Below are 26,972 nucleotides of genomic sequence, written 5' to 3'. Positions count from 1 at the left end.
ATATTTTTTTTGTCAGCTACCTGACCCTAAATGAAACTCAACAACCATGATGGAAGCATAACCTTATCTCACTAAAGAAAGCAGTGTAAGATACATAGTCCAAGAAAACATCCAGCAGATCATCAGGAGTACATCAAGTCAGGCTTTCATCTGTCTTCAGGCTTTTGATCAGGTTATAATTTATTACGAGAATCAATAAATACATATTTATATCTCCATATTCAAATTCTATGGCTTACTTTATGAGCTACTCAAGTTACTGTCAGAATAACGATTCAAACATATTTTTATTTAACTAATAGTTTTTATATATCTCTAATACAATGACTACATGCACTAAACTAATTTTAAAGAAACTGAAACTGTCTGACAGAAAGTGTTAGGATTACAAAATGCATGTTGATACTAGCAATTATACCAGAGAGTAATTGTTCATAATTGATTTTCCTTTCAAAATATATAAATAAAAAGTCATAAGCAGTACATTTGTTATTATACATTCTTAGGGTATATGCTTATATATTTGTGTGACTATAGACACATGTATGTAAATGTATTAACACATAAAGATACATATACAGAAATGCACAGAATTACATTCCCATGGTTTGTGCCCTCACATGCTGCTTGTATTTTTAAATGGTAAGATCTTCTCTGTGAGATTAATATCTCCTCATGCTGTTGTCATGGTGTGTGTATTACAAAGAGGTTTATTTCTGACTAACTTCTGTGTGCTGCTGTGATTCAAATGTTAAATAATGGTCCCTTGTGGGTATTTGTCTAATATCAGTGAGTAAAGCATGATGACTCATCCAAAATTTAATAAAAATTATTAATACATTTTGAATATTTATGAATAAGCAAGTTTTGAAAATGTATTTTCCTACATGTATGTCAATTTAGAGATGTGTGCATTATCCTATGGGATTAAAATTATACACAAGTTTTCAAAATTTGTTATCAGCATATTGCATATCAGCTTATCAAAATTTTTGTAACAGGAAAACAGGAAGGCAAATTATGACAGAACAATAATCTCAGGAAAACAAAAGCATCAGATATTAACCTCATTTTTTTTCATTATTTTTATATCCCTTATGCTTTTATTCATTTTTGCCTTCTTTGTACTCTCACACACAAAACCACAAGGAAGACAAAAGACATTCAACATACATTTTAACTAGATTTCTTCTTAAATATTCATTAGCATGATGTGTTCCAGTTTGAAAATCTAAAACTATTCTAATTGTTTCACTTCCTAGGGCATCCCCTTTCAAAAGTAGTGATTCTGTTATTTAACAGATAACACGTGTGTACTTGCTGTTTTGCTATTGATGTTGACTTCTCCACTCCATTTCCCAATGTAAAGAAATAAAGAAGGAATATATAGAATGTGGGTTGTTGGTTTTTGTTTTTTTTTTTATTTAGTTGTTTATGAAGAAGATGGTTTGGAGCTCAGATTTTCTACCCAAGGACTCGCAAGTCTGTGAAAGTAAAAGGATTTGAATGGAGGAAGTTTATTTTCACCACGCAAAGGACAGGTCTGGGTTCTATCGACTTAAAATACAATGACCACAAGATTTATGGATACAGAGTGAAAACATTCCACCTTCTTGTTACAGAAAGAACTCCAATGACAGAACAGACCAAAAGAGATCTATTGTAGGCAAAAGAGGAAGAAAGCCTTAAAAGGTAAGAGGGGAGATGGGAAAAGAGAAGACATGTCTGATAACACAGCTCTGTGAAGTTATTATGCAGGTGCAAAGCGTTACTAATTCTAAATTCAGAAATTCCTAGTTCTGTCTGATGATACCTCACATACCTATAAATAAATGCTCTGTGTTGCACTCTCTAATTCGTAACCTACAATTTTCTGGACATAACGTCTGAAGTAGCAGTGCCTCTGGCAGAAGGACAAATTTATATTCTGGTCAAGCAGAAAAGTATTGCTTGTCTTCTTGAAGGCTCAGCAGATTGCATGTAGGCAGCCACAAGTGGTAAAAAAGTTTCTTTTTATTAGCCTGCTAGAGGAGTAAAACTGTTCTTGAAATGAAAGATAATTAAGAGAGCCATCACTACGCTTGCCTTTTGATATCCAATCTGCCTTGGTACCTTCTCTCCATAAATTCAAAAAGTAATTTCAGTAATATTTAGAATGTGTTCATCTGCTTTCCAAAACAAAGGGAAATGTTTTCAGGCAGGAGCAAATAAAGCGGTGGCAGGAAAGCTAGGCTAAACCTATACTGACTTTAGGGTACAGAACTTGTAATCAGGCTTATCTCTAACATGGTTTTGAACACTCCTACTGTTTTTTCTTTCACTGGACATTCACTTTTTCACAGGCAGCCTGCATGGCCTGTTTCCTCAGCATATGATACATTCTGACCTAAATAAGCATAGGCCACAGAAACATATATGAGGTAATGAGAATGTTCAATCAAGTGCAGTACACACAGACTTTCTACAGTCAAGGTAAATTCATGCTTGGATCCAAGGCAAATTATAGTGCAAAAATATTTCCTTTTCAGAATTCACCAGGAATTGTTTAAAAACAAATTTGAGCATGGACTCATGAATGTGAGGCAAATTGAGGCTTTCATACAGCTAATTGATTGAATTGCAATTCACGTACACTCAAATTTATTTCACACCTGTTTCAGACGTTACAGTTTTTAACCTCATACAGAGAATGTTAATACAGTGTCATTTGTAATTTTACTTTGTGAAACCGGGAATAGATCAGATAGCATATGACTATGTCTTTGAAATAGATAAAAAGTTAGAAGTGAGAACTTTCTGAGTACACTATTGAACTGCAAAAAGAATCAAAACAATATAAAAACAATGTGTCTGGAGATGATTGTTGTCTTACAACAAGGGCATTTTAAATAGACTTGGCCTTATTTTAATTGTACGGAAACCAAGGAGTGTTTTAAAATGAATTTCAACAGTAAAAGAGCTACATCAATATTTAAGTATTTGTGAAATAATGAAAAATAATTCCATATTTACATATTGAATGTTCTTTCCTTGCCTTCTGTCAAATGGTGGATTTCTGGGGAATATTTATGGAAGTACTTTCCAAAAACATGTTAAGAATTTTTAGGAGTTAATGTCTAGCTTCAGAAAAGATGGCAATTAAATGAAGAGTTTGAAGTGATATTTCATTTATGAAGTTTTATTCTAGTACTTTCTATTTTATATCTCTCTGACATGCTCTGACATTTTTCATTATGAAGATTTAATAATAAAACAATAAATAAATAAATTAGGCTCCATCTCTCTATGAATCAAGCTCTAGGAGCACCTCCTTCTCTCCACAATGAATTGAAATTGAAATGTTTCACTGCTGTAACTTGAGATACCCAGGAACAGATTAGGTCCTTAAACTTCTGCCTTTTTTATTTGTGCATATTGTTTTATACTTAGAGTAGGCCTGTTTAAAAGACATTGCAAGATATATATGCTTATATGCATAAAATGAAATACTTGTTCATACCTTCAAAGTATTCAGCATTTATAGGCTGTGTCTTCCCTGGTGGTTTCACAGAAAGATGTTTATTTTCATTGTTTTTGAACAACGCCAGGCGCACAGCTGGGTCTAGATGACAAGAACAAGTTAAAATCAAAGGTCAGACCTGGCTCATTCATTCCTTCAAGCAGTTTTTCACCTTTTTGCCACTTAATAAGTGAAAATACCTTTAAAAGAAGGTTTTATATTCACAAAGGATTACACTTTCTAAAATAAAGCCATATAAATACACATGTAACTGAGAATCAAAGTCATTGTTCTGCAGTTTTAATACTGTTGATCTTTCAGCTCAACCATCTACAAATTAAAAATAAACTCTGAAGCATGTATTTGCAGAAAATATTTTTTTCAAAATCTGGATTTTAAGCTAGAAATTAAAGCAGAAATATTAACAGGATACATATCAAGCATATCTAAAAGCTTTTGGTCAGAATTATTCAGCAGTCCAAATCAAGACATTCACACCTAAAAAATGTTAACAGGAGGCAGTTAATTTTTGAGGCTACAATTGTAGATAATAAGCTAGTTTTCCTCTATCTTCCATCTTACCTGAACTTAAAAATACCCCAGAAGTCTGTATGCTGAAGTATGAAATCTTGAATAGTTTCTTAACTGTTACTTTTAAAGGTTTGCAAAGAAGTTTGCAAAGATGAGCAGATAATTTTATATAAATCTATATAAGCCATGTTCCTAGACTGGCAAAAAAAAAGTTTAATTAACAAAAGCTAAATTGATGCAAAAAACACACAAGTCAGGAGAGGTAATTTTCCCATGTTATTTACAATGTGAAGGAAGAATTTTTTGCTTGGCACAGGAGGAAAGTAAGAGTTTGAGGGAAACTGCATTAGAAGAAATGTGAAAATTCTGGGCACAATGCAGAATAAACCATCAGTGATACTAAAAAAAACCAATATGGACTTAAAAGAATGAAGAAACAAAAGCAGATACACTATGATGAGCAAAGTATAAAGAGTTTTGTAGGTATGCCATGGAGCAAGGCAACATGAGTAACAGAATGCCCAACAGAAAATAAAAGAAATATGTTTGACACGGTTAAAAGAACACAGTAGCCCAAGCAGATATATCCACTCTCGGGAATATATGAGAAACAATGAGGCAGAATGAAGCTTGTCTACAAAGAGATGAAAAACTGTCTGAAAAGTGTAGAAATTAGTAACAAGGAGAAAAAAAAAGCAATGGAGCTTATCAAGAAAGTAGAAATGGCTAGTGACGGATCTAAATTTTCTCAAAGAATGTGCGTGTAGCAAAAATGAATATGTGAGACACTGCCAGAAGAGTCAGAGCAGGAAAACAGGTTATGGAAAGACTCCAAGAGCATTCAGAATACATTGAAATTGCTATTTATGTCTGCTGCTTCATTCTGAGTCCGTTACTTGATCTCATTAGTGTTTACTGAGAGACTTTATAAGACTATGATAATACTGAAGCAATGTAAATAGCTTTTTTGTTTGTCAGTTTTCTTATTTCAGAATGATCAGAACATCCTGTTAAGATGGTGGGCAACTTGTAATGAATTTTAACAATTTGTAAAGTTGGTTTTGACTAGCCCTCTACAGGTGTAGTAGACACTTCATTTACAAATGAATGGAACATAAAGGCATCCTAAGAGCTCAGCTTTTTCCCAGAGAATGGGAAAATCAACTACAAGCCTGGAGAAGATCTCTGATGGGGTGTGGCACTCTAAGAGATAATGTATTAGCAAAGCACATCAAGATGTACAGTGTTCTTGGTCACCTCACACTGCAGCAGCATGTGGTTGACAGAACGTTCAACCTCTCACAAAGCAGCAAACTTGACACATAAAGGAATCCTAGCAAGTGGGGAGGGAGTGAATTAGGCCATGCCTTCTTCACAAGGCAGAATCAGTGATACCTTACAGTTTGTTATCTCAAATTGGCTAAGAGTCTCTCTCATGTGGTTGTAGGATGATTATGGCTTTCAGATTAATTCAGAGGATGTCGTATTTTAAGTAATTTTAACTCGCTTTTACTTATCCAAGAAGCAAAGTAAATAATGATCAGCTCCATTAGTTTCAAAGGCAGGTTACTATAATTATTATGATAATGGGATAATTTTATTCACAAACTGTATTGCCAGGTTTATAGATTTTTTTTCACTCTGTATAAATGGATAACAAAGCCTTCCAACTAAAAAAAATATTGTATCAGACTAATGTTTGTTAGGGTAGCAAATATTTGGGACAGTGAATCACAGTAAGACTTGTGATCAAAATACCTTAAAATTGTATTACATTATACTTAAAAAATTCTCTTTGAAATTTTAGATAATAGAAGCTATAAAAGATATTTTAAGTATGAATTATTGTTGTCTGTTGTATAGTTCTAAGACACATGGCATACAAGTCCTCCACATGGATAAAAATGGACAAATAAAATTTTTTATCGTTGTAGTTTTTCCAATATCTAGCATACAGACAAAAAGACTTCTAATTTCTAACTTCTTCCAGCTTTATGCTAATTACAAAAAACAGTGTTTTTGTTCAATAGAAGACAAAGTGACAAAATCAAATAAAACATCTTAAGGCAAAATGTAATTGAAAATTTCCAAAGTAATTTTGATTAATTTAACAAAATTCCTTAAATAATATAATTTTTCCTAAGTGGGTCTATTAACCTTGTTCCAAAATATTTTAAAAATATAATCTTTCCTTAATTCAACCTCCCACCCAATTCTGTGAAAACACCAAGTCCAAAGTTAGACTACACTAAAGATTTTTGATGAAGTTACTCAGTTATTAGTCCCAAGTTAGATTTCTCAAACATTTACTTGTGCACAAAGATATCAGCAGCAAACTCTTCCATGGACTGAGAAGAAGAGCAAATAATGAAAATTGCTCCTCTATGAGATTTCCATCAGAAGATTTATCTTTGAATCTTTGTAAAATAACTTAAAGAATCTACATGGATTTAACACAGTGCCAGACTACTTGAATTTGTACCTACCTGGATCACCTCAACCATTGCCTACAGCTCTTCTGTTATTAAAAATGAGTCCTTTCCTTTATCTAGTCCCAAATGTAAGCAATATTACATAGATTACTTCATAATACTAGTGCTTTTCAGTCTCCGAGTGAGCTAGGGAAATGAACTGCATGTATGCTTTGATGACAAGCAATCAAATGTTTTAGATTTCACACAGAGAACTGTGAAAGAGTCCAATAGTTCAAAATCATAGAAATATCTTCCTGGATTCTGGCATACTCATTTAAATGTGGCTTATCAGATGATGATCTGTGCTCTCAGTCCAGAAACCAGGAAGGTAATTTAATGTACATTCCTTGGCTGCCTCCAAATATAGAAGTTAAGTTGGACAAACACAAGATATGTTATAGAAACAATATGGAATGAGTAGTTATTGCCTGATCTGGTGACACATTCCTAAGCTTCTCGTTAATATGTGAAACTGAAAAATTAAACTGTTTGCCATCCATTTTTGTTGTGCAATACCTGTAATTAGGAAAACATAAACATAACGTGACAGCTTTAAAGAGATGATAAGACAAAATTGAACACAGCAACAGATGCTTATCTATAATGTAAATTCATTTGGAAGAAAAACCAGATGTTCCATAACAGCATAGCAACTCATCCATGGCTGGAGTTCCCAGAAGATACTTCTGCACAGAATTGACAATCACAACAAAAGCAGATTTTTTCCCGTTACTAAGAAAATATAGATCAACGATCATTCATGTAATGTGTAATAAGGAATAATAACACACCTCGAATTTTCATTCTATTAAGACGGATTATGTTTTGTGGTTGTGCATTTGAGAAAGGTGGGTTGAATTTTTTACTAGTGGTTTTTTTTTCATTTTCTTACTAGTATTGCATTGCTGTCTAAAATTCTAAACTCAAACTAAAAATCTTTGCTGACCTCTAAGAAATATCTTTATCATTGTGTTCTGGTTCTAGTGATCAAGGTCCACTTCAGCTGCATTTTACCTTTTAAAATTTCTTTTCCTACCTATGTTGCATCAAGTATTTCCATAGAATCATAGAACCATTAAGGTTGGAAAAGACCTCCAACACCATTAAGTACAATGTTTGCCCAAACACCACCATGTCAACTAAAGCATAATACTAAGTGTCACATCCAGTCATTTTCTGAATACTTCCAGGGAAGGTGACTCCACCATCTCCCTAGGCAGCCTGTTCCAATGCTTAAATACACTTTCAACAAAAAAAATTCTTCCTGATGTCAAATGTGAACCTCCCCTGGTACTCTGGCTTGAGGCTATTTCTTCTTGTCCTGTCACTGGTTGCCTGGGAGAAGAGACCAACCCTCACTTGGCTACAGCCTCCTTTTAGGGAGCTGTACAGAGCAAGATCTCCCCTAAGGTTCCTCTCCTCCTGGCTAAACAACCCCAGCTCCCTCAGACACTCTTCATAGGACCTGTACTCCTGACCCTTCCCCAGCCTTGCTGCCCTTCTCTGGGCATTCCCAGCACTTCGATGTCTTTCCTGCAGTCATGGGCCCAGAACTGGACACAGCACCCAAGGACTCAGTCTCACCAGTGCCAAATACAAGGGGACAATCCCTGCCCTGCTCCTGCTGGCCTCACCATTGCTGATCCAGGCCAGGATGCCATTGGCCTTGGCCATGTGGGCACACTCTGGCTCATCAGCTGCTGTCAACCAGCATCCCCAGCTTCTTTTCCTTTGCACTGCTCTCCAGTCACTGTTTCCTAAACCTGCAGCACTGCCTGGAGCTTTTTCTGATCCAAGTGCAGGACCCAGCACTTCACCTTGTAGAACCTCATGCAATTGGCCTTGACCCATCAATCCAGCCTGTCCAGATCCCCCTACAGAGCCTTTCTGCTCTCCAGCAGATCAAATCAGTGGCATCTGCAAATTTACTGAGAGTAAATTTCAATTCTGCCCCCATCCCCATCATCAATTAGGAGATGGAACAGGCCCAGCCCCCATACTGAGCTCTGGGGAAGCCCACTAATCACCAGTTGCCAATGGGATTGAGCACAATTCACTACCACTCTGTGGGCCTGGCCATCCAGACAGTTTTTAATCCAGTAAAGAGTACACCTGTCCAAGTCAGCTTCTCCAGGACAATGCTGTGGGAGGAAGTATCAAAGGCTTCACCAAAGTCCAGGTAGACAACATCCACAACCTTTCCCTCCTCCACCAGGTGAGTCACCTGGTCATAAAATGAGATCAGGTTGGTCAAAGCAGGACCTGCTTTTTCTGAACCCATGCTGGCTGGGCCTGATCCACTGACACAATAACTTTTTTTGGAGATTAAAAGGTTAAACAAGTAATACACTAGTGTAGGAGAGACAAGTTTTCAGCTATCTTGAAAGAAAAATAAGTTAACTGAGAGGCTAATATAAAATCCACAGGATGAGGGAAATTCCAAGTTAAGCAAGAAACTTGGTACTATTGTGCCAAGACATTTTTAGGAAGCTAAGATTGTTATGAGTCACAGCCACTTAAGCACAGTGAGGCGCAATCATGTCTACTGTATTTAGATTTTGAATTAGAATTCTTATAGAATATTATTCATCCAGGTTAAAAGAATATTTTTGACATTATGCCAGTTTTACTTGGCTGCAAATTTTCTGGTTTCTTGCCCACACTTTTTGTATTATCTTACTGTATAGTACAAATATATAGAAGCAGACACAGCATACATTTAGTATCATTAAAATGCAGGCCACAACTTTTTTTAACTATATCAACAAGCATACATAATAGCAGTGGATTAGGGCATACAGGCCTTAAGGCCATTAGCTGTTGGGACTGGTCTGCTGCAATATAAGCCTTTCTTGAATCACTCCCTGTTATAAGGTTATGCTACTTTAAGTTCTCTCTGCCTTGCAATACAAACCACAGGATTCGGTGCACTTGCTAGTATTTTCCATCTTTTTTTCTTTACTGAGAAAATATGTGGCTAGACATATGAGGTAAGATACTTCTCAGTTACTTCTACATATCTAGAGTTTAACTTTGTATTTCAGCAAGTCACTCCAGCTTTTGTGTCTAGGCAATGGAGAACTATAAGTGCTTTTACAGTGAGACTCAAGTAGCCTGTTTTTGAATTATGTTTTAAGAAGAAATTTCTTTCCATAAAACAATGCAGATGACTAACTCAGACGTGGACTTCTATAATTATCAAATGGATACCATCACTGTTGCACCTGTAGAAGGCAAATCTTTTATATGGAAAATAAAAAGGAATAAATTTCCAGACCTGAATATATTAAGGATCACAGCTGTTCAGAGCTGTCCAGTCCAGGTTCCAACCCAGCAGACATCTTGACAATATTAAAGAGCAACTGTATAACTCTCTGAATGTAAGCTGGTTTAACACTTTGCATTTGTGAATCACAGGTGTAAGGCAAAGGACTTTGACAGTATATGGAATGAGAAAACAAACTCTGACAGCTAGTTTGTTCCGAGAAGATCCATCAATGCCTGCAAGTAATTAGGTAATTATCATTACCTGCAAGTAATGAGATCCTTACATGGAATGATCAATAGTATATAAAAGATGTTTGGGATTATACTGCAATCTCAATATAAAAACTATAGGTTTAAGGCGAAGAGGTTACAATTTATTTGTATATAGAATCTCTAGAGTTGTTGTTGCTTTACATTTTCTCAAAGCTTTAAGTTTTGCTTCTAAGTCAGAGGTGTAAGTAGATATAACATCAAAAATTGCTTCTTTAGACCTTAAAATTTCCACTTCTAAGTGGCTGCTGATTACTTACTGTCTGGTGGGTATGAATGTTTATCACAAACAAAATTATTTTCTTCTAGTTGGCACTTCCACTACTTTAAATTAGAAAGCTAAAAAGGAAACAGTTGCAATTGTAACACTGAAGACCTGGAAATCCAAAAGAACGAACAGAAATTGTATTGCTAAAACTAAATCCTACAACTTTCCACATGCAGCATCACAAAGCACAAGATAGATGAACATCATTTCAGTGGAGATGAAGGCAATGGGATGGTAATTTCTATGGGAGCATTAAAAGACAATGTTGACATCTACTTATTCAGATGAATTTCAGTCTGCTCTTGAATACTACAAGGAATAAAATCTCTCTTGTAATTCCTGCTTCAGTAGGGTTAAACTCAAAGCAATTGCAGAAGAGTGTGAACTGTCTCTCCATGGTTACACTGAAATTGCTATGAGTAACCTAACATGGGCTGTACTACACAGAGATCTGGGAAAGATACTCGCAGCCTAATGGATCTGGTTTCCTGATCTGGAACTGGCTAGCCTCAGGATAAGGTGTATCCACTCTAATTTAAATGCTGAAAAGTCCCTCTGTTCTAGCAGACCCTCAAAAAGACCATGATTTACTTTCACCACTTTCAGAGGATGTACCTGATGGAAAACATAATTATATATGTGGAAATTCTTTCCACATAGAGAATATTTTATCAGGATCTTTTTTTTTTTTAGTGTAAGATCAGAGCTTTAAGATCAATTAAATATAAAAATACTTGTTTTGATTGATAATTTCCATTATCAATTTCCATTATTAATTTCCATACTGACCAAGGAAGGACTGACTGTCAGTGTGTTGTATGAGACAGAATATTCAGCTTGATAACCTTTTTACTGAAAAGGGATGGAGTGAAATATTTTCAGTCAATTTTTTTTTGGTATTGGAAACTATGCTTTCTGTTCATCTAAAAAAAAACCCTCTGATTTTAATGACTGACAAAGAAACCCATACAGGAAAATTATATACACAGGTTATTTTTGTGTTTGATGTAATAGTCAGAAAGACAAAAAAATTCTATATGAGGTAGTGTCAAGAGGAGAAAATTTGAAACTATAAAAACATTAGGCAAAAGTTTTTTCAATGTACTTTTTAGCAATGTACTTTGAGAATATTCCAAGCACTACATTAAAAAGCTCAACATCCATACATCATATTGAATAATCTGAACAAAGTGAACATAAACATATCCAAGGAATCCATTAGAACTACAACAAAAATGGGATAGCAAATTTGATATGCTCAATCAGACATCTATGACTGGATTAATTACTAACATAAGACAGACAGCATATGGATAAAAGAAGATATAACCTACTAAGTTTTATTCATTGAAAAATTATACAAAGGACAGAAAATGGAATATATATAAAAAATGTCAGCTGCACACCAGACACTTTTTTTTTTTAATAAGGTAACATGCTAGGGCACCATGGAATGCTATGAAGAGTTCAATATAATAGCCTCTTATCCATATACTCCTTTCCACAAAGCATGGTTTGCTGATTATATGTCTTTCTGTTGCCTACCCCTTTTATTATTTTTTTAACTATAGATCATTTTGTCATATTTAGTCTTACTCATGGGCATGGTATTTAGAGCAGAAAAAAATATACATAAAAAAACTTTGCCTAAAAATATCTGTAGGCTGATTCCCTTCAAAGAGGAAGACTTCTTTTGATATTTTCAACACTTAATATAGAACACTTAATATAGAATTTGCAAAGCGATGCAGAAGAGCGTAACTTGTGATACAAATTAGAAGTAAATAAAGGTGCATTTTCTAAAGATCATTTAGTGTTAGGTCTTACTGTCAACTAAATTAAATGTTTAAATGGTTTTTGTATTATCAGTATTTGACTAATATGTTTATTAATATATGCCAGCAACATTTCTATTAGCATATCATATTCACAATTAATGATTCTAAGAAAGGTTCATTGACATTAGAAGTACCTGAGAACCAGAACACAACTGGATGAGAAGCTGGATAAGCTTTACCTATTTCCAGAGTTACTATATAATTTAAAAAAATTAATGATTTACTTTCATGCATATCAAACTGTTGTCTTCATGAATAGATCTTGCATAAGTCAAAATTTTTAACCTAAGATTTTCCAAAGAAGAAAATAAGAAGCACAACATGCAGAAATACCAATTCCACAGATAGAAAAAGAGATACATGAAGAGGGAGAAATAAAATTTCTGTTTTCCATAGCTGTCAAATATTCAATTTCAAAATCCAGTAAAATGGTTTTTAAAATCTAAATATGTTGATTTAAACTGAGTTGTTTTTACTGAATCACACTTCACCTTTATTCAAATTAATGTTTAATGCTGTACAAGCAAAGTTTTTAAAAGAGAAACACTATTTTAAGAATGGAAAAACTATATCAACATAACTATTATTTTAATTGTTGACTTACCTAAACTTTTATTACTGTATTTTTTAGGTTTCATTCTATGGGCCCTCTTCAGCATTAGCTGCACAGTAGAAATATTCTTAAAACCCCTAAGGGAAGAAAATAACTTACTAAATATTTCACATGTATTATGTTACACCAGCTGCATATTATTGTATAATACACTTTTCAAAAAGAATACTGGTGTGTAGTACTGATCCACAGTATGAAACTTTCTGAGTTACAGAGATAGCTGCAATTCTTTTCTTAATATTACATTATTGCAACTTATTAAGATAGTTTCTCAGACACTTAAAAAAATAATTACAATAATTTTTACTTTGGTAGAAAACAGAGATTGTTCAAAAGTGAAACTTACAAAAAGCAAGCAACAACAGCCAACCATGCTATACCTATTCTTGGAATATCACAGTGTAAATAACATACCATTCTTCTGATATTTTCTTTTCTTTTTCAGACATAAATAAAAATTCCTTTTTTTCTTTACAGTTAGAAAGCTCTGACATTATTTCCTTCCCTGACCTGGAAACAAAGTAAAAGAGATGTTCTGAAAAGCAAGTAAATAAAAAAAGGTCTGGAGTTACACTATTTTGCAGCCTTTGTTATTCTGCAACTTGTTTGTGCCTTTTTAAAGCACTTTTAAAGCTTGGAAATGATACAAAAACAAAAAAATCCATTTTAATACTCCATGAAGGTTTTATCTTGGAAAGTAATAAAATCTGCCATCAATTTGAAATGTTTACATTTCAATTACTTGAAGCATATTTCAGTTCTTTCACAGAATGCAGCTGTTTAAGAAATCTCTTTTAATCTTTATCTAGTCTTAAAGATCTCAATTTCAACATCTATTTAATAACATATGAAAAAATAGAAGTTCTATGATTTATAGTCAAACCTAAATAAATAAAACTACACATATATATTCTTATATTCCTAATTATGAAGGTAGTCAATGAAAAAATAACAAATAAACTTAATATTTTTATTTTTAGTTTATTTATTTATAATTTATTATTATATTATTTATAATAGTTTTAGAAAGTAAATACATTTTAACTCCAGTAATATCACACTAATCAAAAGTAGCAAAAGCATAAGAAAATAGTCTCTTCTTTTTTTTATTTTTTGTCAAATCCAAATGAACTAAATACAATTTAAAACAATATCATTTAACTTACCTGCTATGAAAATGGATTTTTTCTGCTGAATATGAATGTGGCCTATTAGCACACTGCCAAATCTCTTGTGGTGTTAATGGCAAACTATTTGAATGTCCACTGGAATCTGAAGGCCTAGAAAACTTCTTAGAGAAAGAAAAGGAATGCAGCTGATTATCCCCATAAGTTTGAGTTTAAAATGTGCAGAAAAACCTGCACCAGGGTTTGCAGAGTTTATCACTATAACTGAAAGGAGTCTTAATGGTGATATGCTCATTCCATTACAGACATTACTTTCAACCAACTAAATAGGACAAAAAGGTGACTTTAGTTACACTTAACATCCCCAAATATAATTGTATATTTATAAGACTCCTTTCTCTTAATTGTAGGAAACAAAACATTAGTAATACAATGCTCGAAAAAAGAATACAAAACCCTACAAAAACAAAAAGCCAAAACTTCAAAGTTTATCAAATATCTAGTAGACATTACAGTTCGATGACCTTTAGCTGTTTTGAAAACATTCAGCTGTTGTCATATAATGCAGATCTTAGTATTTTTAGTTTGTCAACTAGCAATTTTTAATCCATTGCCAAATGTGCAGATGAAGCACATCATCTTTTTTTCTGCTACTGTGAAGTAAAGTGTTGAAATAAATCCAAAATAAAGAAAAAAATAAGCAAATGAAAGAAAATTTAAAAGAAAAATTGCATCTGGAGATGAGGAGGAAGTCTGAGACTTCTGAAAGTAATTGTGTTTTTAAGTCACTAAATTGTCATATTAATCACCCCAGAATAGCATATCCTTAAGGAATGAATAAAGACTGAAGACTAAGTTGTTTCTGTGACATGTTACCTTTGGCCAGTGCAGCTGGTTTGAGAGCAGGAGTGTTTTTGAAGGGAAACGGGTGGAATCTAGAGTTAGCCATTCCTTCTCTAATGCAGCCTGCATGAATGAGCAAAGTCAAATAGTGCACTGATAAAATCAGTTCAGTTTTGATAACTCTTGCAAAGTCTCTTTTAAATTGTCTTACATACTTTGTGCATCTTTTCAAGTTGTATATAAGAACAGCCACCTGCAGAACAATGACACTCAAAGCACCTTTGGAGATGCTGTATTGTTTTATTTTAAACAAATCAGATCAACAATATTTGTGGGTTGGGAAGGTCCTTTCTGGGTTTTGGTTTTGCAAAAGATGCAACCCCTGTTTCTCAAATTCCTGCGACTTTATTCAAACATTGTTAGTAAACCCAAGTTACTATAAAATACTGATAAACTTTGAAAAAATACAGACCTAAGATATTTGAAGGCATAAAGAACATGAAGAGCTTTGTGTGCTGTTTTTAGTAACTATTTTATGTCCAGATGTAGGTGCCCGATTCTGTCAAACTTGTTTCTGTTAAACTGAATTGCTTAACAATTTTCATTGAAATTTGGGGTCAAAATAATAAATTCTATATAATGCTATATGCTTCAATTACATAGTTTTATTTCTGATGTAATGGATTAAATAGGAAATTAAAATAATGGTTGGAATGAGGAAGGGTTACAGAATTAGTTGCTAACAAGTGTCCTTAGCACTTTGAGGCAGAATTCAGTTGTCTTTCATAAAAACAAACTCTAGACTTTGCTTCCAACCCAAACTTGCTTTTCTTATAGGTCCTTGAGGTTTTTACCACACCTTTTCAAAATATTCTGATAAATGAGAGAATCAAATCACTCCCACACAGTAAGTAAATACCACTGAAGAATTTGGCTTGTCTTACAGTCATTCAGGTTCTTCTTACTTCAATAGCAAAGAGCCTGGGGTTCAATCTTTTGAAAATGTTTGTTTTAAAAAACTGGGCTTTCTTTCTCCCATTCATAAAAGATTTCGGATTGTACTCTTTACTGACCCTGAGAAATGATCCTAAGTTTGGATGCTTTACTGTGTAGTTTGTGTAAACAGGACTTTGTACAGCCTTAGACAGGTGAACAAGATTTTGCAAGACCTTTGAAATTCACAGAGACAAAAGAATCATATTCCAGGTATTTTGAAAGGTTAGTCTAGGTACTGGTCAAAGGACTTGGTGGCTCTAAGATCAATCTTTTTGCATACATACTGACCAAACTTTGAAAAATAATGTTTGATTTTTATGTCTTAAGAAGAATGAATTCCTACATCTGATTGTTTTCCTGCTTCTGGAATTCCTTGTTATTTGATTACAGTATGTTTTGGGTTTCATTCCCTTATTTAATAAATCTAGAAAAATTCTATGTCCTCATTATTAACAGATAGCCACTCTTCCCCTCCTCAACATTTCAATTCATGATAAATATATAACCTTATCCATTTTATCATACCTCCTCTTTTGGGTAGTTGTATATGTTAAGAAATCTATGTAAATGAACTGCAGAGGCATGCGAAAAATAAAATGTATCACATTATTTAACTTTTACAGTTATTGACAACCCACAATTTATCTCTCCTCAGTGATGTGATTTCTGTTATGCTGATAACCACTGAGTGGTTGATTCACACCATTTTTATTAAAAAAAAATCCATTCCATAAAGCAAACTGTAAATCAAATCCCAAAGATGATCAATTAAATATGTGACATTGGTACAATTTGAACATAGAAGACTGACAAGTTCATATCTCAGCAGAGATGAAGTTACAACAATTCAAGATTTACAATTGCCTGGGTGCTATGAGTAGAATGGTCAAAAGTAAAAGCTATGAAAAAGTTACATCTGACTGAAAACTTCCTGTAAAAGTAGTTATTATTCATCCTTGTGCTCTTTAAATTTACTTCTCAATTGCACTATACAAATAATATTTTTATTTTGTCAGATGAGAATTTTTCACTTATTTTTCAGGACGGGGCATACAATCCAGTCGAAAGTTCTGGTATATACAAGTATATGAAAATAGCAAATTTTGGAAATTTTTCTTCGTCTATTTGCAAAGAATCAGTAAGATGGGAGAGAGAGGTAGATTTCCACTTGTACAATTTGAATGTCAATTAACTTAATTGGTGTGTACAATGATGTGTCCATTATTTACCTGAGTACTTAAATATTTTACAGTAGCAGGGAATGTTATCCAAGCTCTAATGGCAGATTTCAGGCCAAGTGTCCACACTGGCTAGTTGAATTTTTACCTCTCTGATGAAACAGTATGTAAAAGAAAAAAAAAAACCAACCAAACAAAACAAACAATTCCCTCAAACAAACAAACAAAAAGCCAAACCAAACCAAAAATCCCCATGAGAAATAACACTGCAAAGGTGTAGCAAATTTTTTGGAGCAAGAATCACTTAAAAGTATACTGACTGAATCCTTTTGCTTCATAGTTGTACCATAATCCAATTAAAGTTCTCTACTCTTAATATTCATGTTGAAACTTTTCTCACTAACATTCTGTTAGCCCAGCATTTGACATTTATTAACTTAGTACTACTAGTGGTTTTATTTCTTTTAGTCTATAAAATATATTTCAGTGTCCTAAATGTTGAAAAGAAATATCAGTAAAAATATAAAAGTATGAATCAAAGGTATAAATATGCACAACAATGAAAAAATGACAACTAATTAACCATTAAGTAAATCTTTTACTCCTATGAAGGTACAGCATATCAGAAAAATATACCACACTAATGTTTGCTTTGTCCACAAAAATAAACACATAATTGATTTTCAAACACTCTCACTACGTTTTCCCTGGACATTTTCACAGCACTAAGCTCAAGAAATCTCTGTCCACACCTTCCCTGTAAACAGCCCTAATGAAAAGTTTATGTCAGATTTACCAACACCTAAGGCTTAAAACTAGATCTGTTTGTACTAATATTGTTCACTATGATTAAAAAACAACAATCTGATGACTTACAAAGCAAATAAAATTAAGAGGTTTTGATTGTATGGTCTACACAAACAGCTAAAACAGCTATAGGGGTGGTGTATTTGTATTTATTTCTAAAGCCAAATTAAGCAGTTACCTAAACACTGAGGCTTTACACATATGTGCAAATCACATACAGTTGATTTAATACATATTAGCTCATCTGAAGATATCTTTTATGCTTTTGTATGCTCTATACTTTATTTCCAGTGTTTGTTTCAAAAAAGTCTGTATTAAATAAGTCAAGTTTCACAAACACACAAAACATACATAGAGCTTTTTATTTTTTGTTGCACCTATTTTTTTGTTACCCCATTTGAAACAGTTTTTTAGATTTTTAAACCCAATACAATTACCCATGATAGCACTCATCAGGAAGGAGGAGGTGTGAATCTATTTGATATTAGGGTTTTCTTACTGAATTTTAAGAATGAAACTTTCATATTATTAGCTATTTTCATTTATCCATTAGGATCAAGAACTTTTTATCCTGATTCACTACACATTTTTTATCTTTTGAGACAGTACTACTACAGGGTTCCTCCTTTGATTGTGCAGCTCATTAACAAACATTGGAGGCTTAGGGATTTTTTTTTTTCATGGCATATTATACATATTTCATTTTGTTCCTCCTTCATTTTTCAAGTATTGACTCAATTGCTTCCTTTGCAAAATGTAATAACTATTCACATCAAGCAATGAACTTCTGCAGTTTCAGAAACGTAATTCAATCCTACAGTGAGCAGAGTGAGAATGGTTCTGCTAACTTTAATTGGGTCTGAATGAGCTGCTGAGAAGTCGAGTTTAAGTGCAAATATTATTTACACAATCTAATCCTAAGCATTTTTTATATGCTCTGGATTACATTCTGGATCTAAATAATCTTTTAAAATATATCATGACTATACATGTAATTAGGGCTGCTCTGAGTCATATTTACACCATGAACAAAAAGTAGCTCTCAGGACAGTGTCAAACTTACACTCAGCTTTGAAGCACTTCTACAAGTCTCTGTCCAAACTGTGAATAATGCCATCACATATTGCCTTTCATCTCTCTGAGATCAAGGAGGATCACAAGAGCATAATAAAAACCAAACCAATTCCTGAAACTGTACTGTGGTTTGAAGCAGAGGATGCAAAAAAGCATTAACAATACAGGCTGAAAAGAAAGGCCAGCATCTGACATCTAACAACTCTGTTAAGGTCAGAGCAGATATCCATCTACATCAGTACTCTGCTTCCAGAAGAGTTCAGTAGCAGTTGCTTATGGAAAGAATGAAAAAAGCTGGACATGATGAGGACAATCCTTCCTTTAATACTTTATTTTAGACCTTGGAAACTGGTGATTAAGGACTTTCTGCTAAAATCTAGGGAAATATGCCTCACCCTAAAATAGTAATCTAATTCCTAATGACAAATGTAACTATATAGTCAGCATGTTTGCAATGACATGCCTACGTCAACCTACAAAGAATGCAAATCATGTATACAGCTCATAGGATGTAACTGCTGAAGTGGTGTGGATTAACTTTGAAAGGGCATCATGTTGGGTGCCACGGGAGCTGAAACTACCTCAGGTTTCCAAGCACGGTGGACCTCAGAGTCACTACCTAAGAAAAAAGTGAAACTATCTTTGAAAATAAGGGAATATTAACTCTTTATACCTTTTTTCCTTTCCTTTTTCATCTCTTCATTGAATCATTCAGTGTTTTGAGGACAGCAATGGTTTAGTCAGAAAAGAATTATTTACTGGTATTTATGTAGTGCATTTATTTATATGGTATTTTAAGATCAAAACAAGTAAATGACCCAACAATATAGACAAGCAGAAGAAAGCTAACATCCAAAACACACCATGAACTGAGTAATGACTGGCTCCTGATCATTACAACCTAACAGGAAGAGAGGCAAGTAAAAAAGAAAAAGGGTCTTCTATTAGAAACAGTATTTCCACATTAGAATTTCATAGAAATACTGGGCGAAATCCTGTGCTTTGAAAAAAGATTCACACTTCAAAAAAAAGATGCAGTTCACCTGCCTGGTTTTATCCAACATGTTTTTTCTGTACTTCTGTTCTCCTCTGTGAGGTAGGTCATTAATATCATCCAAAGAAGGAATGACCCCTTTTCAACTAGATGCTACAAAGTATCTGCCCTCTCCACATTCAAATTTGTTTTAAATAATAATACTATGTAATTAAAATAAACAAATAAATTAATCAAAATTAAGCTTTCCATTAGTCTTCTCTATATAACAGAAATTTGAATTAAGTTCTTCAGGCTGGTGATGTCCTTAATTTCTAGTTTATGGTGAGCATATTTGAATAGTGCACTTAAAGTCTTGTTCACTGAAAGACAATAAAATGGGTAAAAACAAAGACAAATGAAAGGCAGAACCTTCAACATCATTCTATGACCATTTTAAACAATTAAAATATTTATTTTAATTCCTCATGAAGAACTACTTTTCCTAATGTTAAACATCCTGTAGGTTAAATACTTGCTTAGACTGGGAGGGGGTGTGGCGAGGCAGAAGTATCTTATGCTGAAGGTTAACCCTCTGATACTCACAGCCAGCCCACTGAATTGTCTTTCATCTGGCAGAAAGCTGTAACTTTCTCTCTTGGCTCCTGGCAAACATATTTCACTCTGTAGGTTATTTCATTTAAATATCATGCTAGTCCAGGACAACATATTTAATTTCTTTTTAAACTAAACTTATTTCTGCCAAGGCCTGAGTATTTGCTGGGAATTTCTTCTCTTAAATACTAAGTAAGTTTTAACAAATCTCTTAAGAAATCATGATTTTTTAGCTCTTATAGCTAAACAGAAGAACCAGATCACTTTTCTATGCTCTTTTGTATAATGTTGATAGACTGTGATTGAAAACTTCCTTTGAAATTAAAGAACTGAATATATTTGTGTATTTAGCCTTTTCTTTCATCCAGTCCTTTGAGGAATCAGATTACTCTATAGACTAGTTTTTCTGTGGAACTCCAGTTCATGTGTAAAGCTTAGTTCAATGTTAGGAAGTTGAACATCAGTTCAGATCCAGACTTTATAAATAACTTCCAAAAGCTAAGAAAATGTCAGGCACGAACACCCTCAGCTGAATCTTCTATTAGCTGTAATATTATTCCACTTAAAGTACTACACAAATTCAGTCTAAACTCTGCCATTTTAAATCAGTTATGTAAACGCATTTAACAGTGTTATAAAAAAAACGTGGACAATCTTTAATTACATAGCTTAGAGGATACATATTTTACAGAAAATATATATCTGAACTTCAAGCAGTATGAAAAATAGTCCTTTTCTCTGAGTTTGTCTTCCAGTATTTTTCACATATTTTATGCGCTGAAGATAAATTGATTAGCACCCTAACAAAGGTTATTTTAACCTTTGGCAATGGTTCTTTTCCAATCCTGTCTTTATATAAGACAATATATGTACATTAGAAATCTGGGTACAACTGCAATCTTATGGCTGCAAAAACCAAACAGTTTCAAGACAAAAAAGTAGTGAGAATCACATGAATTCCAGAGAAACACTGCAATGATTAATTGACCTCAAGAGATTTTATAGACTTATAAAAACTGGTTAATTATTAGAATACATTCTTGTAGGAAAATAAGAGGACAAGGAGATTTGTCCATTTCTAAGAAAGATATATTGATGATTACTGGAAAAATCACATTCTGTTAAGAAAAAAAATTAAGAAAATTTTATTGTAGAATGTCTTCTCCAAATGTAGTATTTTCTAACTTTTTATTAAGTTTGGAAAACTAGCTGTTCTCTAAAATTCAAATGCATATATATATATATATATATATTTACATTTAATACATGTACCAATGTGTTTGCACTACACAAATGCAAATAAAATGAGAAGAATTTATTGTGGAAAAGTAAATGAACAATGAAAATTTCAAGGACAACGGAAGTTTTCTTTCAAATAAAAGGTTGAATGTCTTCATACATAATTAACTCTCCAAAAGTCTGAATCTTATTGCAGTTCATGTCAGTTATTCATGACCTATAAGACCAAAAATTTTCTAAAAATTAATTTTCGCCTTATGTCTGACAGAGTTCAAAAGAAGCTCTGTGTCCTTTCTTTGAATACAGGAATAAAAAATACAGACTACCACAGATGGGTAAATGGTAGCCTCAACTTCAGAGCTTAGACATGATTCAAGTAAGCACCAGGAAGGTATGCCTGAAAAATCTTTTGAGATATAAACCCCCACCCATCTCAATAAACATCATGTTCCTGGAACCTTCAAGGAACCCCTCAAAATGTTCTAAGACCCTAGATATCATTTTTCCCCATTAAAATGACAAAAATCTTCAGGACTTACCCTCTCTGACTCTGGCACATGACACAAATTTTTTGCTGCAATGTCTCTATAAACCTTTTCCCAAGTTTTTCTACTTTCATGAAAACATAGAAACAAAGCTTTCAAGGGAAAATGAGTTAAAAACTTAAAAAAACAAAACAGACAAGGAACCCCCCCTCAGCCCTACCCCTTAAATACTGGGCATTCAAAGAACTTTGAAGGAACATAACCCAAAATGTTCTACCCAGCTTAGATAATGGATACTAAAATACTATAGAAAAGAAAACTGTGCTTCAGCTTGCAGTTTTGTCTAAAGAAAAGTCATGCAGAAGCACAGCGTAATAAAAAATAGACTAGTCATAAGTTTATAGTCATTTAACCTTTAACATGTTTCAAAGTTCAGGTCACATGAAAGATTAGATTCAATTTCAAGACAACTTTTCCTTTTTGCTTAAAAGTCCCTATTTCAGAAACAAGGACAAAAATAAAAGGATTTTCAAGATAAAGAGCAAAGAAAGGCTAAGTTATAAACATAGTTTTAGATGGAATTTATGTTAACAAACCTCTAATTGCACTACAAAATCCTTAATTCTAAAGAGGTATGTCTAAATCATCTCTCAGCTTCACTTTTACTGTCTTCCTTATATGTCTTTAGCACTGTCTCTTCTATTTGAAATAAATTATCCACAAATGAATCTGCAAGTTGAAATTTGTTCATTCACACCTGTATTCTCAACACCTTAAATCTTTTGGGACATGTAATGATACTCAAGAAAGAAGCTGATTCTTTGGGATGTTTTCCTGGTTTATGAAATGATCAATAGCTACTCCTATATCCATATGAAAAAAAAGGTTTTAAGTATTTTTCATGCCAAAATAATACTAGACTGAGTAGTAGGACAGTATTTAGCATTTAAGATTCCTTAGCCCACTCTATTCTAAGACAACCTAGACATAAACTTAAATAGATTTTAGCTAAATTAAGACTGTATTTTAGCATATGAGGTGTTTGGGGTCTTTCATCATTCTTTGTTTACACTGTTAGAAACTAAAACATTGCATGAAAATCCGTTATGACTACACATCCTTTTCTGTGGGACTGCTTCCCAGCAAGTCAGACCCTGACCAACAGTATTGCCCATATATTGGACTTTGCACTTGCTCTTGGCAAGCATTACGAGGCTCTGGTCAGCCTGTCTATCTAGCCTGTGCAGGCTGCTCTGAAGAACTCCCTGATCCTCCAAGCATGCCAGCCACTGCCCTCAATACAGCACCATCTGCACACTTGAGACTGCATTCTGCTCCATCATACAGGTAGCTAATAATTTTTTTTACTATTTTGGTCTCCCTACCATCCATGAAGGGCTCCATTAATTATTGTCCACCAGTAATTATGACTCTGAAATTTTCCCCCACAAAATGCAACTATTTGAGCCTGGTACTGCAGCCAATTTGCCAATGACCTTATTGTCTACTTTCCCAGCCCATATCTCAATAAATTTTGGGGATAAGACTCTAGGAGATAGTCAACAGCCTTCCTAAAATAAAGGCATGCCATATGCACTGCACTCCCCTTACTCATAGTGCCAGTCACCTTGTGACAGAAAACAATCAAGGTGACGAGTCCTTGGTAAACCCACGCTAGATTCTCACAATCACTTTTTTTCATGGATTTAAAATTGGCTTCTGAATACATTTACTCCAAGCATTCCCAGAAAATGAGATAATGTTAATGGCTTCTAGTTCCCTGGATTTTCTTCAATTTTCTGAAGATGGGTGTGATGTCTGCCCTTTTCCAGTCAGCTCCCCAGTTGCTGTGATTTTTCAAAGATGATAGAGAGTAAACTCAAAATTATTTCAGACAACTTGTTCAACCTCCTTGGATGCATCCTATCTGTTCCCTTGGACTTGCATATGTTCAGGGGAGTTAAGATGTGCTGCAATTGGATAGCATCTGCTTTCCTCTAAACCCAAAGGATTTCAAGCTCCAGGCAATAAGACAAGGAGAGATTTAAGTGCAGAGCATCACATAAGCTGACATCTCATGTTCCTCTTCAGTTCCTCCATAAGAACTGCAATTTAACTCAATAACAATATTCACAGAATCAATGGCTTCTTCTCACAGAGTACAGACAAATCAAATAGGTTAGCTCCTGAAATTTGTAAATAGGGACTACTAAAAAATCTTTTTTAATGGAAATCTATGTATGTGGACATGCGTAATATTAGACATTTAACTACATATTTTAACCACAACCTATCTATCTATCTATCTATCTATCTATCTATCTATCTATCTATCTATCTATCCCAAAACATCAGTTTCAACATTACACAAGAATTAAAGAACTTAGAGAAGATATATTCAATGATTAGAGATCCCTCTAAAAGCTCAGCTTTCAAAAGACTCCAGATGGAGATGTAGTCATTGAGAAGAATCTGTGACTGTATTATTGCTTCCATTTATAATGATGCTTTTGGCTTAGAACAATTTTCCTTTGAGGCTACAGTAGTGAATAGAAACTTTAAAAAATTAAAGTTTTTTTTTCCACTTACATACATTTTTCCATTGCTTGCTTTGCTTATTCAATTTTGACGCTTTACTTTGTCTTTAGAGATATAATAAGAATTATAATTAATGATATAGCTATCCTTTGCTATATGTTATATAGCTATCCTATGCTATATGTATATATGGAACAAAATGTAACTTAGAAAAATACTACACCATTTGCTCCATATACGCTCCAAATTTGCAGTGCTATGCATCAGTAGTAGGCTTTCCTTTGGGAAATATTTGTTTGAATCTGACTATTTAACCAAGAACTGGATAGAGGCAAGTGATGAAAATAGGTTTTGTTAGCAGCATTTCAGGAGGTAGGAAGAATCAAGATGTCATGGTGGAAAGCCAGAAAACAACCAGAGCACATCCTGCCTGAGCTGTGAAGCTGGAGTGCTAGTGACAGCCTTTAGTAGCTGTGCTTGTGTTTATTTTTTCAGGTACTGACTGCAACAACCCACTTCCAAGTCCAGAACACCTGAGACAACTAGAAAATGAGATAAGCAGTACTGCTGAAAAACGTAGAAGTTTTATGCATCTGCAGATGCCACAAACTATGAATGGCATGCAATCCACTAACACAGCAGCTAAAGCAACAGGAACATATCAAAAGATTATTGATAAACACTCACTGAAAAAAGATTGATCCTCCAATATATTGCCTAGGAGAGAGTTTTTTCCTCCTTTTTAAAAGAAGAGTGTGGATCTAATGAAATTTTCAACAGGCACTTTTTTGCTTTTCTACAACACTGTAACTTTACCTGAAATTTGATGAAAAAAGGATCATATTCTTTCCAGCAAATAATGCAGAAAAGCTGGATGCTAATCTGACATTTATAAGCAATTAAAGGAATTAGACATATATAAGAATGTCAAGATGCAACAAATGTTATGGGGACCTTCTAATCCATGGGCAACATTTATTTCCTGGCACTAGCCAGAAAACAGCAATCACTGTCACAAACTCACAATCACAATCCCAGTCTGAGACAAACCACATTATGAAGGATTATCAGAAAAGAAAACAAAACACATCATATGGGTCTAGTTTGGACATGTGATAAGAAAATTAAAGATGGGAGACATGAGGAAATGCTTTTTCTAATTACCATTTACTTATTAACAGTTAGCACACATGAGCTAGTTCTTATTCTTTCCAGCCCTCAGAAAAGAAAAAATGAGAAGAAAAATAAAACTGCTACCTACCCTATTTGGAAGGTTAGCAAAAAAATTGGGAATGGCTATGTGTCTGAGTGTGGATATGGAAAAAAAAAAAAAAAAAGAGAGAGAAGGAAATTCCTGAACAATAATTTCAAAAGCTGTCAAAAACCCTGGAATTTAAAAAATTTACATAAACAAGCTCAGAACAAGAACAACACTCTGTCTCAGGGCAACAGTTCATCTTCTTTGATGAACAAAGCAGTGATGGATTTCTTTTTAACTCGATTGCAACTTATAAAGTGATTTTCTTTATGAAAAAGAATGACTAAAGTGATTTAAATTAAATTTAAAATGCAGTTAAATACAGTTTTAAAATAGAGTACTTTGTGCGCCATTTAATCATAAATATTGATATTTCTCTTGATGAAAATAAGATGGGTCCATATACTTATTCAGTGGTCATTGCTCAGGGTAAACAATTGTCTAAAAACTCATCATATTTAACTTATGCAGCTTTCTATGACCTTGGCCAGTTTAGACATTTTGCATTTGGCTCACATCATATTTACATCAAGAAAACAACAATACTGATATTTAGATGGTACAGAAGTAAGAGCTATGTCAAGCAAATGTGCTGTCAGATTTCATCCACCAGAGGTAAAGTGAGCTCTGCCTTGTAGATAATTTGCTACATGGATGGACTGCTGATGAATGGTTGCCTTAAGATCAGCCTTCTGGCGCATGTAGGCTGGAATTCTCCAAAGTCCACATGAAAGACGTGAAGATATCACTAAATACCAGGCTCATACTTTGTGAAACATCTGCTGGCCAGATCTTTCATGTCATCTGGGACAGCCTGTTTGACATCGCACAACCAGACACAAAACACTACTGCCACCAGTCGCCTCTGAATGGCTTTGGCAATGGATGGGAGCTGATATGGATACAAGAAGGTATCAGCAATGGTTCAGGTGAAATGACTACTTTTCATGCTATTGTTAGATAAAGCCCATTCCTCTAGCCCAATCACATGCAATCCTTTTTTCATGTAATAAGGTGTTTAACTTGTACTAAAAATATACTACTGTTCAATGGGAATAAACAAAGTTAAGATCTTTGTC

General features: G+C 33.9%; 1 protein-coding gene across 2 annotated transcripts in view; it reads right to left on the bottom strand.

Annotated features, from left to right (window-relative positions):
- LRRIQ1 (leucine rich repeats and IQ motif containing 1) overlaps window positions 1-26,972 on the bottom strand; it is a 105,141-nt gene that overhangs the window by 37,253 nt on the left and 40,916 nt on the right. The window contains exons 19-23 of one of the 2 annotated variants that reach the window (XM_019006833.1): window positions 14,764-14,853; window positions 13,927-14,051; window positions 13,175-13,270; window positions 12,752-12,837; window positions 3,500-3,601 (exon numbers count right to left, since the gene is read on the bottom strand). In XM_019006833.1, coding sequence (XP_018862378.1) covers window positions 3,500-3,601; window positions 12,752-12,837; window positions 13,175-13,270; window positions 13,927-14,051; window positions 14,764-14,853 — 499 coding nt within the window. The remainder of the gene's footprint in view (window positions 1-3,499; window positions 3,602-12,751; window positions 12,838-13,174; window positions 13,271-13,926; window positions 14,052-14,763; window positions 14,854-26,972) is intronic. The other variant, XM_019006835.1, reaches the window with a different exon arrangement.

This window comes from Parus major, chromosome 1A, assembly GCF_001522545.3.
Source record: "Parus major isolate Abel chromosome 1A, Parus_major1.1, whole genome shotgun sequence".
NCBI classification, from domain to species: domain Eukaryota; kingdom Metazoa; phylum Chordata; class Aves; order Passeriformes; family Paridae; genus Parus; species Parus major.
This window is presented reverse-complemented; position numbering and strand designations above follow the sequence as displayed.